Source organism: Arctopsyche grandis, chromosome 13 (genome assembly GCF_051622035.1).
Source record: "Arctopsyche grandis isolate Sample6627 chromosome 13, ASM5162203v2, whole genome shotgun sequence".
Classification (NCBI taxonomy): Eukaryota; Metazoa; Arthropoda; class Insecta; order Trichoptera; family Hydropsychidae; genus Arctopsyche; species Arctopsyche grandis.
In genome coordinates this window covers 13835127-13849408 of record NC_135367.1, presented here as the reverse complement: position 1 = coordinate 13849408, position 14282 = coordinate 13835127, and the positions used below count along the sequence as shown (strand labels likewise).

General features: G+C 32.7%; 1 protein-coding gene across 1 annotated transcript in view; it reads left to right on the top strand.

The window, feature by feature from the left end:
- The window catches only part of LOC143921200 (voltage-dependent T-type calcium channel subunit alpha-1G-like), a 182652-nt gene that overhangs the window by 164570 nt on the left and 3800 nt on the right, over positions 1–14282 (top strand). Inside the window, exons 17-31 of the mRNA XM_077444390.1 lie at positions 1189–1318; positions 6839–6994; positions 8180–8314; positions 8394–8795; positions 9709–10231; positions 10818–11014; positions 11081–11228; positions 11309–11672; positions 11756–11948; positions 12020–12169; positions 12237–12398; positions 12468–12686; positions 12758–12950; positions 13279–13848; positions 14035–14264. Coding sequence (XP_077300516.1) covers positions 1189–1318; positions 6839–6994; positions 8180–8314; positions 8394–8795; positions 9709–10231; positions 10818–11014; positions 11081–11228; positions 11309–11672; positions 11756–11948; positions 12020–12169; positions 12237–12398; positions 12468–12686; positions 12758–12950; positions 13279–13848; positions 14035–14264 — 3772 coding nt within the window. The remainder of the gene's footprint in view (positions 1–1188; positions 1319–6838; positions 6995–8179; positions 8315–8393; positions 8796–9708; positions 10232–10817; positions 11015–11080; positions 11229–11308; positions 11673–11755; positions 11949–12019; positions 12170–12236; positions 12399–12467; positions 12687–12757; positions 12951–13278; positions 13849–14034; positions 14265–14282) is intronic.

Below are 14282 nucleotides of genomic sequence, written 5' to 3'. Positions count from 1 at the left end.
TATTTTGTTTATAACAGTTTTTCATCCTCGTTTTTTGATTTTTGATTAACACTTTTTTATTTAATCAATGACTGTGCACAAATATTTAATTGAACGATTTTGAATTACATTTTTTTTATTTTTGAACGAAACGTACAGTATTGATAGTAGATTGTTCAATGATTTAAAAATTAATAATTGAATAATTCAATATTAATTTTGACACGTCACTATTTAAAACCAATATTAAATTTTCGACAATGTCAAACCATTTTAATTTTTTTTAATCAACAATATTTTTATTAGCATTAAAAAAATAATACTTTTTATATTTTATATAAAATTACAACGTTTCAAATATTTATAGTTTTAATAAAATGAATGTATCCCTGTACGTCAACAGCTTGGCACAGCACTGTGCGGAAAAGACTACTTCTATTTATAAAATACGGCACCGCCCGTTTTCGGCACGTCATACTTGTTTTGGACGAGTGCAAGGAAAAATCGACTTACATAAACATTACAAAGCGCAACGATACGGCGCAATATTGTTTGCATCGTATCTTTGAGTCAATATTGTCACAATATGACGTTTTCGAAAATATTAATATGCGCATGACAGCACTTTCGTTAGTAAAGGTGCACTCGCCACTATGATGTCAGGTCATGCGTGAATATTTCCTCAGTGGCCAAAAAAAACCGGTTCTACTTGATACGTTTCGATGACATGTATGTACTGCTGTATAATATGAATAGAATGTGTCGGTTAGTGCTGTTTCGGATACGTTACGTAACATGTTAATGTGTCCGTATAGGATGTATTATTTTATATTATACTAAAGAATATGTTTCGTATTGCTGTTAACGTGCAGTTGCACGCTTCAGCTGTACATTATGAAAATGAAAAGATGTATACTTCAGTAAATTTAAATGAAATTGCTTTTATTATATCAAATATTAGTTTTTTTTTTTATTATGAATATTCATTATCGTTCAATTGAGTATTGTATTTGTCTAACTTGTTTTGAAGTGAACAAACGCGATTTTACCCACACAATGGAACGAGCACAAGTAGTCAGTTGGCTTGTTGTTTTCATTTTGGTTTTTCTTTTTGTCATAATTTTTTTGTGATTCCCAAATGTTTGCGATTTGGGGGTGAGTGCACCCTATGATGGTCGACTTTGGATGATGTGTCCCAACTTCTTGTAGCATCCTCGGGATGAACCTGTTCGGATGCAAGTTCTGCGAAAAGCCACACAGCGGTTTTGATGACGAAAAAGACAAGTGCGACAGAAAAAACTTTGATACCCTCTTGTGGGCTATTGTGACCGTATTTCAGGTATTTTTGCACTTTCAAAACTTTATGAGAAACGCTTTCATAACAACAGTTAACGATAACAAAAAAAAACATCGCTCTCCTCTATCTCTCACTCATGCCGGACCAACTCGTACAATGCCATTATTAAAAAAATAGTTTTACGATTAAATAAATCACCTGAATCAGACCGATGACCAAAAACTTTTTAAATATAAACTTATTAAATCCTCATATCATATATTCCCCTCATTAAATTACCCAATTTTATTTGCCAGTTTTTTTTTTACCTTATTTCAATCATAATTTACTACTTCGATTTGCAAAACCTTTGAGTACCAAATCAATAGTGCTATAACAACTACAAAAAACGTCAATTAATAGTTTTTTTATTATTTAAATCTCTTGCATATGCAATGTACATATGTAATTGCATCGAAATGTCATGCATTTTTAGCTAGTTCGAACGAAATTTTAACCCCTTTTTAACCCGAACGTTTCAATCAAAAATTCAAACCAGTCTTGCATATAAAATACTTACTGGCAAATTCCATCAGCATCCCAACCCACCCTCTCTCTCTGTTAGGGTTGAATTGCAAGAGCACGTCGGATTGTTTGCAATGAGAGAATGCAATATTGCCGGATGTGAACAATGAAACTCGAGTTGTATTCTTGGAACACAACTCTCTAACCTTTTAATAATTAACCCGACGCTTGCAACTTGCATCATGTTCGGGATTTGATACGAATTTAACCCTTTAACCTCTCCTTCACCTTCTCATATGTATAATACTACAAACTAAATCGCTCACTCTTATTACCTCCATGTCAAAATGTCAAATATTAACAAAGCTCGCAGTAATTACGTACATCACAAATACATACTGAAACAGACTATATAATATTTATACATAAAAACTCGTTCGTTACGAAAAATGTATTATATATTGACTGACCATGATCGCAGGGCGACTTGTTTTACACCGACGAGGTAGGTGTGTTACGTCTTGAATTTTATTTTTTATTTGTTTTTTTTTTTTACTTTACAATCACAATTTATATTACACGATAGAAGTATGAAGGTATTGTACCCCCTTGTTTGATTATTTTTATTATTTATTATTATTATGAATCTTTTGTTCATTTATTAGATTCAGATTTATGCGCTATTTTAAACACTAATTTTTGAATGCTTCTCCTACTAATGCGTGCATGCTTTTTTTACTAACAAAAATATATATTATTTATGGTTTTTGACTACGTCCCTGGTCTCTCTCTCTCTCTCTCTCTCATTGCTCTCTTATACATATATCTATCTTTCTATATCTGCTCATACATATATATTTATATTGTACATATTACGTAATATTAATTGGCTTTTGTTAAATGCATTTTTTCCAAAGTATTTTTTATAAATAGATTTACATATATACTCGAAGAAAACAAATATATTTATGTAATTGTAATTAAATCTATGCACTCATTGAACTCGCTTTTAGATCAGTTTTTGTACTTTTCATATAAATTCGAATCGACACAAAATCAGTCGTTTTTTTTATTAAGAATGCTTCGCAAACACATTTTTTATAATAAAAATATATTCATTTTACTATGCAACAGCATCGTTTACACGTCTGACACTTTTTTAACGATAATAAAACTATTATTTTTTCCAAAACCTTCGATTTCTTAAAAAAAAAAGGCATCAGAAAGCATGAGCAATTTTCATCTCAATTAATTTTACAAGTTGGCTTAATCTTTCCATACTTGCTACCAAAAATTTTGATTTAAAAAATAAAGCATTTTTTAAATAAATAAAACAATATTGGGCTGTTTCAAAGAAGACGGAATGTGCTTTTTTGCTACAAAAAATGACTATTAGCATTTGCATCCTTTCAAAAGAATAGCAATAAATAAATGAGACTCTACGATTGAATATGTTCTTGCCTTTTGCTATCACTAAAGATTTTTCTGAATTTTTTTTTTTTGTCTTCTTCGTCATATAATTTGTTGTTTAATTATTTTTGTGCGCATGTCCAATTATTTTCGGTCTTATTATTTTATTTAAAATTTATTTGTATTCAATTTTCAACTAAAAAAGGTGAAAATTCGTTAATTGCTACGAAACGTATTTTAAGAAACGACATTTGGTTCGAAATGTAACATTAAGACGGTTCATCTTCAGAGCAATGTCTTTTCATGCGTATAAAAAGACCAACTTGGGATTTTTTATTTGTTTAAAATGTGTTAAAATGACCGTACGTATTTTTATTTAATTTTAATTAATTTGGACGAAAACAAAATCACAAAATAACACCCAAATAGAACCCAAACCAAAGTATTATATATAATCAGCACGATAGCTTGCACAATTACCTAGTCGAATCAAAATTATTAATATGAATAGAAAGTGCATATCGGTATATGATTCGATACATATGTGCATGAAAAGTTCAGAAACATTGCACGATTATTACTAAAAACAATGCAAAAGGGACATTTTTACAACGAATATTTTATGTTCGTACAATCCGACAGGAAAATTATAGTTTTTATATTGAATTTATTACTGTGATATAGTGACGGATCACAGTAATAATAAATCACATTTCAAAATATATTATGTTATACGAAAAGTTTGTGTGAATAGTTTGAGTATACTACATATGTACATACATATATTTAGTAGTAAATTTCGTATACTTGAACATTCATTTCAATTTTTGATATTTTAACATTTCTATAATATGTAACGATTCAATATCGACGCAAATGGTGATTCTTACTTTTTATGATTTAATTTTATTGCGTAAGAATATTTTTCTCTTGACATAAAAATTGAAATGAACCATTTTCGTTCGATAGACATAAATTAAACAATATTCACACACTAGAATTTAATGACATTAAATAAACTATACTGATTTTGTATATACCTATATGAAAATTGACAATATTCAAATAAGAGGTGCTCTAGCAACCAAAAAAAAACTCGTAAAATAATAAACACACATTGTCAATTTATATATGTATACAAATGAGACCACTGGAAATGTCCAAAACAATGAAAAAGTCACATTATATATTTTACCTCAAAATAATGATATATATGTACTTAAATATTAATGATTTATACCTAATCATTTTTTGATTTGAAAACTGTCATTGGAGGTCAGAATCGTAATTTAAAAAATATATTATTTTAGCAACTCGATTCTATTTCGACTCAATTTACAGTTCGTTTTTAATCACAGTTGAAATCGTCATAGTTCCGATTCAAAGAATGCTCTACAATGAGAGTCTTGAACATCTCGTAAGCTTAAGCTGCATTAATCAATTCTCGCAATATGTCTGTGTTCATCTTTAGTTGGTATATTGGAATCAAAAACGCATCCCACTGCTGACACCAATTTTTGGTACGCTATCCCTAATAGCCCAACAGAATATTTGGACATTTCCAGTAATGTATATGCCTCCTAACCCAAATCATCGTCTTCCTTATCACCCTAAACCCCCCTTTCAATATGCCACCGTATGTTCTCATGCTGTTCACTATACACGTTACACAAACACGCGCCGATCCCGCCGTTGCTGCCTTGCCATTGCCTTGCCGCGACAACATCAACATCTTCATTGACGACAACAGCATCCTCGGCATGTACCTGTTCGGCGGTAAGTTTTGCAAGTTTGTCGACGATTACGGCAACGAGAGGGAGTGTACTTGCCCTGAAATAGTGTCGCAGCATCCACGCTGCGAGTGCGACAGAAAGCACTTCAATAATATCCTATGGGCGACGGTCACCGTGTTCCAGGTACGGACACATCCAATATACACACGTTAAAAAATATTATATTAATTAAAACAACAAAAAAAAGCGCACGCTCTTTATGAAAAATGCACGCTTGTTTTATATATTGTACATATTTTGGGCATGGTGATGTTTTTAACCCTTTCACTTACATATATTAATATATTGGCACTGTGCTGCTCGTTCTTGGAGAGTTTTCAACATTCCGTCCGGCTAAAATGAGTTAAAATACTACTATCAAGTTCATAGTTTGGTCTTGTTCGAAAACCACATATTCCCAGTCTGATAATTAATCTATCTACATATTTAAATTTCAAAACTAAAAAAGGTATATATTAATACATACATACATATGTATGTATGTTAGACGTAGTATTTTATTCAAAGCGTATTGAACAATTAAACGGTTGAAATTGTTGTTGACAATTCGTGCATATGTCAATTTTTTGTGTTTCTGTAACCAGGGGCGTCTTTTCAGCTTTTCCCAGGGGATGGCAAAATTTTTGACCAGTAAGGAATGACTTTCCAGGGGGGGGGGTGTATTATATTAAAATAAAGTGTACATATATTAATTTTAACTATTTTTTTTAATCACTTTTTCAGTAATGGAAAGGCAATCCTATTCAACAATTTGCTTCGTAGGATAAACGAGTTTTACAAATATCTTTCAAAGCAAAACAAACAACAAAAGAAAATATATTTGGGAGTTTTTTTTTCTGTTCTAAATAATTTTAATATTCTATTTTTGATGGTTTAGTATTTTAATTCAAATTCATAATAATACATTGAACAACGTGGATAGTCCCGTTCAAATCTAGGGGGGGGGGCAGTTGCCCGCCTCAGCCCCCCCCCCCCCCCCTCCCAAATGACGCCCTTGTCTGTAACTAAACCGAAATTTTTAAATCCTGCTTATTTTAATATCAAAATTGTTTATTTATCGTCTTAATTATTCAGTATGCGACCAGCCTTGATGCTTGAAAAGCTTTCTGTTTTTTCAGCAAATCATCATTTTTTTCGAATCCTTCCCCTCGCTCGTTCATTTATCTCAATATAAAAAAATATATATATATCAACTGGTGAAAGGGTTAACCAACAAAGTTCAACAAAAAAATCTGCAACTATAGTTTTTCGTAAGCATATTATGTAGATAGTTTAATTTTGAAGCAAGCTTGTGGTATTATATTCATTTTTTTAAGTTTTAAACATTGTGTAGATATTAATTACCCTCCCCCCCATTCTGATTTATTATATTATGGTTTAAACATTATATTTGTAAAACCACATGCAAACATTTTCAATGAGTGCTTAGTTTTAGTGTATGTTTTTGGGTTTTTTTTATTTATTATTATTTAATTATTACGTACGCCCCCGTAGTTTATTCAAAATATATATATTTATAGACATCTGCAAGAATTCCAATCGATACTAACTCAACACTATACTAACAAGCACTGACTTTACAATATTAACACTGACACTCAATAATATAAATATATTTATTACATATGTGTGTATTAAATGTTTATTATTTGATTTTTATATATTTTGTTTTTTTTTTATTATCATAATGATTATTATAAATGTTTAAATGTTTTAAAATAGCACAAAATAAAATAATTAAATGGATTTATCTATAAATATTATTCATAATAAAATACAATGTTAGTTGAAATGAATTAATTATTATAATAATAATTTGAAAAAAAAAAATCATCGGTTCTAAAATCGTTTTCAGATTCTCACACAGGAGGATTGGAACGTTGTTTTGTTCAACGGAATGGAAAAGACTAGTCATTGGGCTGCCCTGTATTTCGTTGCGTTGATGACGTTTGGAAATTATGTGCTGTTCAATCTGCTAGTTGCTATTTTAGTTGAAGGTTTTAGTTCAGAAGTAAGTTTAATTATTACTAAATAATCTGTGGCTTGGTTTTAAAAATTTAAAAATATAATACATTGTTACAGTCCAAATGTTTATGGACATACTAGTTTGATCATACACGAACTATTAACGGTTTAAGTTTTTAGCGCTAACAGTCAAAAGCTATCTTCGGCTAGACTCACCAGGTGTCGCATGAAACTTAGCTATCAAAACTTTTGAGATGTCAAAGCGCTAAGTATTTAAAAGGGAAATCCTATGGAAACCATATTACAACGTTCTTATAATTCCCGTTTCCACTCATTTTAAAAATATTGCAACCCAGGGTAAGCATACATACATACATACGATTGTTACATACAGTATGGGACAAACGATTGAGAATACTTAAACTTATAATATGTATGACTAATAGTTTCTGAATGAACAAACTAGTTCATTTGTCATTTTTTTTTATTTTGTGTACACTAAAACTGGCTAGATTAGTTCGTGTATGAACAAACTAGTATGTTCATAAACCAATAAAATGTACACTTGGACTGTAACATTTGCACATAATATGTAGTTACAAAAGCAAACATAGCGCAACTAGTCATTTTAAGTTATACAAAATTTATAAGCACGTTTGAAATGTTTATAGACATTTGAGTGAACACTTCAAACGAAAAATTTATTTTAACAAATTGTTTGATCAAAATTTTACTAATTGAAATATTTGAAAAGTTTTATAAATATAAAATCTAGAAATTTTTAATTTACCCTTTTTAGCACTAGGCCACAGAATTATTCTAAAAAAAAATACAATAATTAAATCTTTCGAATGCATTAAAGCCACAACTTCTTTAAAACCTGGCAACAAAACTATGACGTCACGACATGTAAGTTAAAGGTCTATTTATAGATACATGACCGTGCAGTGTTATCCCAATGCGAAGTCCCACGGGCACTTCACGGCCCTGTATAAATAGACCTTTATATATGTACTAATTCAATAACTGCACTCTAAAAGTGACATCACGCTTATTAAGCCTTGTCTACTCGTAACCAGCGGTTTAGTTAAGTGTCTCTGACAAACTTCTGGCTGCGTATATGTAGATCGGGCTTAAGTTTTGCTCTACAGGAAGTGTCAATTGTAATGATTGATTTAAAATTTGGATTTAAAAATCATGTGCTTATCGACATTTCAAATTTGATTTCCAGAGAAACGAAAGGCGTGAACGAGAACAGAGAGAATTGGCCAAGTCTAAACTATCAGCCGAGTGCTTTTCAGACAACAACGATTTTCCATACGATGAATCTCGATCAATATCTGAATCCAGTGATAGTTTTACGCAGGTAATAAAAAGTTCGATTGTATTCATTCGATCCGAAAGCACCAAATTTTATCAAACTTGGAACGTTTGACCGATTTCAGCATGAAATAAAAAATCAATGGAGATCAGCCGACGACGTGCGTAAGATAAAAGACTCGAATGGACACCGCGAGAAAATGCAGCAGAGAAAGCGTCATCATTGCGAGACTTCCTGTTCGGACAAGAAGTCCTCTAAGCACCATAAGAAACACGACCAGTCCTCATGTGCTCTCGAATGCACCGAAGAGACCAAGTGCAACATCCAAAAAGAATCGAAGATGCTCCAAAACGGTGTATCAGCCACCGTTGTCCAACTACCCACCATCACAACAACAGCTGCTACTCCACAAGATTCACCTAATACCACTTTGGAACCAGGGTCGTCTTATAGGGAATTCAATTATAATTATACCCTGTCACACTCTTCGTTGTTGGACAGTCTGGATTCCATTGATAGAAGTTCAGTAAGTATTATCATATATTATAAAAGTAGTGACTGCAAAATACATAGCTCTGAACCAACTACACCCTGTAAAAACAATATTTTATTTGAGTTAGAAATGTAACTGCCAACCAAATAAGATGTCAATTTGTATTTTCTGTTACGTCTTCATGCTTTAAAGCAGTTCATAATACCAGACACTCTTAAAGATTCAAGTCCAGAAGTTTTCAAAATAACCAAGACAAATAAGGTTAAAAATCATTGGAATTGTCGAATTTGGATCGCCACACTGCGAGTTGAGACCATTCGAGCATGTTGGTGGCTACCACTTTACTTCCTTCCCAACCGTTATATTAAATAGCGTGCATTGTTACATCACACCGTTATTTCATTATTTTCGCCCCCATAGTATAAACAGTATTCAATATCCATATTGTATTTAAAAAACATAATTTCAACTTCTTTAAACTGGCACTCGTCGACCAACGGTTTACTAGCACTGATAACCTGATCTAGCATTCGCGCCAAAAAGGCCTCAACGTGTGAACGAGCCGTATACAACAACCAATAAGGTCTCGCGACTCATCAACCAATGATCTCTCTGTGCGAAGAGTACCCGATGGGTATAAATATTAGGTGGTTTTGGTTCGTGCGTCATTCGGAGTTAGCAGGCCGACGGATCAAGAATAATAAACTACCACACTACTGCGTCTTTCACTCCGATCTCGTAAATCCTTCTACACGTCCACATTAGATTTAATTTTAATTTAATGTTAGCATTCATAGTTTAAGACTACATATGTATGTATGTATGTCATAAATATGATACTATGTATGTATTTTTTTATTTGTTTATAAGCCAAACAATTGACAGCTTGAAAGTTAAATAGAAAATACATAATATAAATAATTAAATATTATATATTGTGTTTCAGTCAACAAGCATTCCGGGCTTACTGAGACCACCGAACAACTTCTCCCTGACACTTCATTCAGCGAGTCGAGCCAAAAACGTGAAAACCTCCACAAAACCCGATAAAGACAAACAAAACTCACTGGAAGCGAAAGCAGGAAACGGGCAGGACCGCCTGTCCATACCTAAACCTCCATTGTCGTTTTCAGCCGAAAAACTCGATCTCATAACGAATTATTCGCCGACTCAATACGAAAAAAATATACAAATGTCCAAAAGCTCTCTGCAAAAAGAAATCCTAGTACCAACCAATAACACTATGATAAACACCTGCGACAAATCAAGTCTATTGAACGAGAAGAATCAACTTGTGAACGCCGATGACAGTCAATCGCAAAACGATAGTAAATGTAAAATACAGAGAGGATACAGTTGGAAGCTAACTAGGCCTAGTTTACGGAAGAAAAACTCCACTACGAAGAACAGAAGCGGTTCAGATTCAGACGCTGTCATCATTCTCAACAATGGCAGAGACCACTCAAACAGTAAGTACCCATCTATTTAATATATAATTTCGAAAGAGACTTTGTATGTAAGTATGTAAGCTTTGGGTCGAAAAAACATCGAAAACAAATCAAAATTTCTATGACGATGATATTGATATATCGTTGAATTTATTTTTTTTAATTTAATAAAAAAAAAAGTGAATGCTTACTATCAGCTTAGTCATGTTTAAGCTGTTTATATTACAAATACCGAGCGAACTCGGCTAAAACCACTAGTTATATTTATAAATGACAACCAGTAACATGGCTCAGTGGTTAACTTATAATGCTAACAACTGGGGGGGTCACGGGTTCGAACCCCAGCGGTGCTGCTGGCAAGACCTTGAATATATGTAACATCAGGGCAATCGTTTCCTACCAGAGTTTGCAAATTTATCTGATTTCATTGCTGAAACTACCGACCAATCACAGACGTCTTTGACTAATCCAGCCAATCAGAAACCAATTACAGGCGCCGTTTCGGTTTTATATATGTGTTTTAAAACAAGTCTCATATATGTATATTTATATAATGTAATAAATTGTTGTATTACTTATATTAAACCCAAACTAATTGACTTTCCAGGCACAGGAACATTGCAATCAAATCTACGTAAAAACGACTCACTTTTACAATCTACAAACAGAATACAGAACAACACCCACGGAGACGCTCCGAATAATAGGTCGGCCAAAGGACTGTCTCCACAAAACAGCTTCAAAGGAGTTTCCCCACAAAATTCAGTCAAAATCAAAACTTCAATATGCACAACAACTCCACAGGTACATAATCAATATACAATATTATAATATCAAAAAATATCTTCCTAATAAATCTAAAACGTGCAGATTTCGTGGAGTGGGCAAACGACGACCCAACCACAGTCGACCATGATAAAATCAAACATTCCAACAAACCTACAATACATCAACCAACACAACATATCGAAGAGAATTGCTCATCACAGGCTATCGCTAACACCTGATTTATTAGCAGGTTCATAATATAACAACTGGACATTATTTTTATAAGACTTCTGTGATGTTTATAATTTGAATGATATTCTTTTATGGCAGGTTACCAAACATCAACTATTGATCACAACAATGATAAACACTTCAACGAGACAAAAGTGCAATCGTTGCAGAGCCAACCTCAAATTCACATAGTTTCAAATCCCAAATCTTCCAATATAATAATATCGAATCTAGCCCCGTTCGACAAACAAGAGAATAATAGTTCAAGTCCCCTGCCGAGCATCAAGCAAATAAGAGACGATATCAATTCTTCGACAAATAATCACGGCACGTTAGTTCATATTAAACCGAACGCTGATGTCGGTAATACTAAATTAATAAAAATATTCCGAATATTAGAACCCAAAGGGTGCTTGAAAGAAAGAGAAGAATTCTCGTTGTATTTGTTTCCTGAAAGTAATAGGTTAGATTCTGCCAAAATTATTCCTCAATATGATAGATCTATTATGTATATATATCTAAATGTAAATATCATGATTATTTCAGATTTCGCAAACTATGTTGTTGGATAGTGGAAAGGAAATGGTTCGACAATGTCATTCTATTATTTATTGCACTAAACTGCATAACACTTGCTATGGAAAGACCGAACATACCTCCGACGAGTACCGAAAGAGCTTTTTTAGCGACAGCAAATTATGTGTTTACTGGAGTATTTGCTTTGGAAATGTTTGTTAAGGTATTTTACCATTTTTATACTACTTATATTTTTTCAATTTCAATATTACTAATTTTTAAAACAAATTATAGGTAGTGGCGACAGGAATGTTTTATGGTCCCGATGCGTATTTCACATCTGGTTGGAACATAATGGATGGGTCTCTAGTGATAATTTCAATTATAGATTTACTCATGTCGTTGCTATCGGAATCTAGTCCGAGAATATTTGGAATTTTAAGGGTATGTGTTAGTTTATTACTACAAAAAAATATGACATTTGGTTTTATAACATCAATTTACATTACAGGTGTTTAGGTTATTAAGATCTTTACGACCTCTTAGAGTTATAAATAGAGCTCCAGGCTTAAAACTAGTAGTACAAACTTTGCTGTCTTCACTCCGTCCCATTGGAAATATTGTGCTTATATGTTGTACATTTTTCATCATCTTTGGCATACTTGGAGTTCAGGTATTAGATTTGTTTTTACTTGTAATGTTTGTTTTATATAAAAATTTTGATTGTAATTATTATTTTCAGTTGTTCAAAGGGGCTTTTTTCTATTGCGAAGGAGAAAATATTAAGGGTGTTAAAAATAAAACAGACTGTTTAGCAAATGAAAGTAACGTTTGGATAAATAGGAAATACAACTTTGACGACCTTGGCAAAGCTCTTATGTCTCTGTTTGTTTTGAGCTCGCGTGACGGTTGGGTTAACATTATGTATACAGGTTTGGATGCTGTGGGAGTGGATCAACAGGTAATATATATTATTTCGAAAATTTTAATGTAATTTGTGTATTTTAATACAAAACTTATTATCATTTTCAGCCGATAGTCAACTATTCGGAGTGGCGTTTGTTATATTTCATAGCATTTATTCTGTTGGTTGGATTTTTTGTGTTGAACATGTTCGTTGGAGTGGTCGTTGAAAATTTTCATAGATGTAGAGAGGAACAAGAGAAAGAGGAAAGAGTTAGACGAGCTGCAAAACGAGCTTTACAAATGGAAAAGAAGAGAAGAAGTTAGTTTAAATATTGTGTTTTTAAACCATTCAATAACGAATATGTTCATTTGTATTTTCCAATCTAACAAAACAAAGGTTTTGAGTATATACATACATATTTTGATATCGAAAATATAATTTAGTATATAATATATACATATGTATGTATATACTATATATGTATATCAAAAATTACATTGTGTGACTGAAAAACGATTCCGAACACGAACATTGACAGTATATTACAATATTTTTGTAAAAATTTTATTCGATCGTTTTCATATCTTACCAAATAAACCGAGCTTAACTTCAATACAAATACTAAAATGTGTTCTATATGTTCCAGAAATGCATGAACCACCGTACTACTCCAACTACTCCCAAGGGAGACTTTTCGTCCACAACGTAGTGACTTCCAAATATTTTGACTTGGCGATTGCTGGAGTCATTGGATTGAACGTAGTCACAATGGCTATAGAATACTACAGAATGCCGGCAGCTTTAGAATACGCTTTGAAAATATTCAATTACTTCTTCACAGCCGTCTTCATCTTAGAAGCTATCATGAAACTGGTCGCTCTAGGATTCAAAATTTACCTAAAAGACAAATGGAATCAGCTAGACGTTATCATCGTGAAGTTGTCAATAGTCGGAATAGTCCTTGAAGAGTTGCAAACAAATATAATACCGATAAATCCAACAATCATGCGGGTTATGAGAGTGTTACGTATAGCTAGAGTATTGAAGTTGTTGAAAATGGCCAAAGGCATACGAGCTCTACTCGACACTGTTATGCAAGCTTTGCCTCAAGTTGGAAATTTGGGATTGTTGTTTTTTCTATTGTTTTTCATCTTTGCCGCTCTCGGTGTGGAATTGTTTGGACGTTTGGAATGCTCTGATGAAGTGCCCTGTCAAGGTATTTGATTTGAATTATGTGTTTTAAACATAAGATGACACCAGATCGGCCGACACATTTCAGAACGTTTTACGTTTAAAACTTTTAAAACTAGACGATAGTTCAAAAACCGTTGGGGACGCTATTTTGAAATGTGTTAGTTGAAATTGTATAAAATTTTTTTGTTTTATTGATGCCGTTTTTTAGGCTTGGGAGAGCACGCTCACTTTGCAAATTTCGGCATGGCTTTTTTGACACTGTTCCGCGTGGCCACCGGAGACAATTGGAACGGCATCATGAAGGACACACTTCGCGAAGAATGTGACTCAACCGTAGACTGCGTCAAAAACTGTTGTGTGTCCACTGTGATTGCACCGATATTTTTTGTTATATTTGTTTTAATGGCACAGTTTGTTTTAGTCAATGTTGTCGTAGCAGTACGTACAGTATCTATT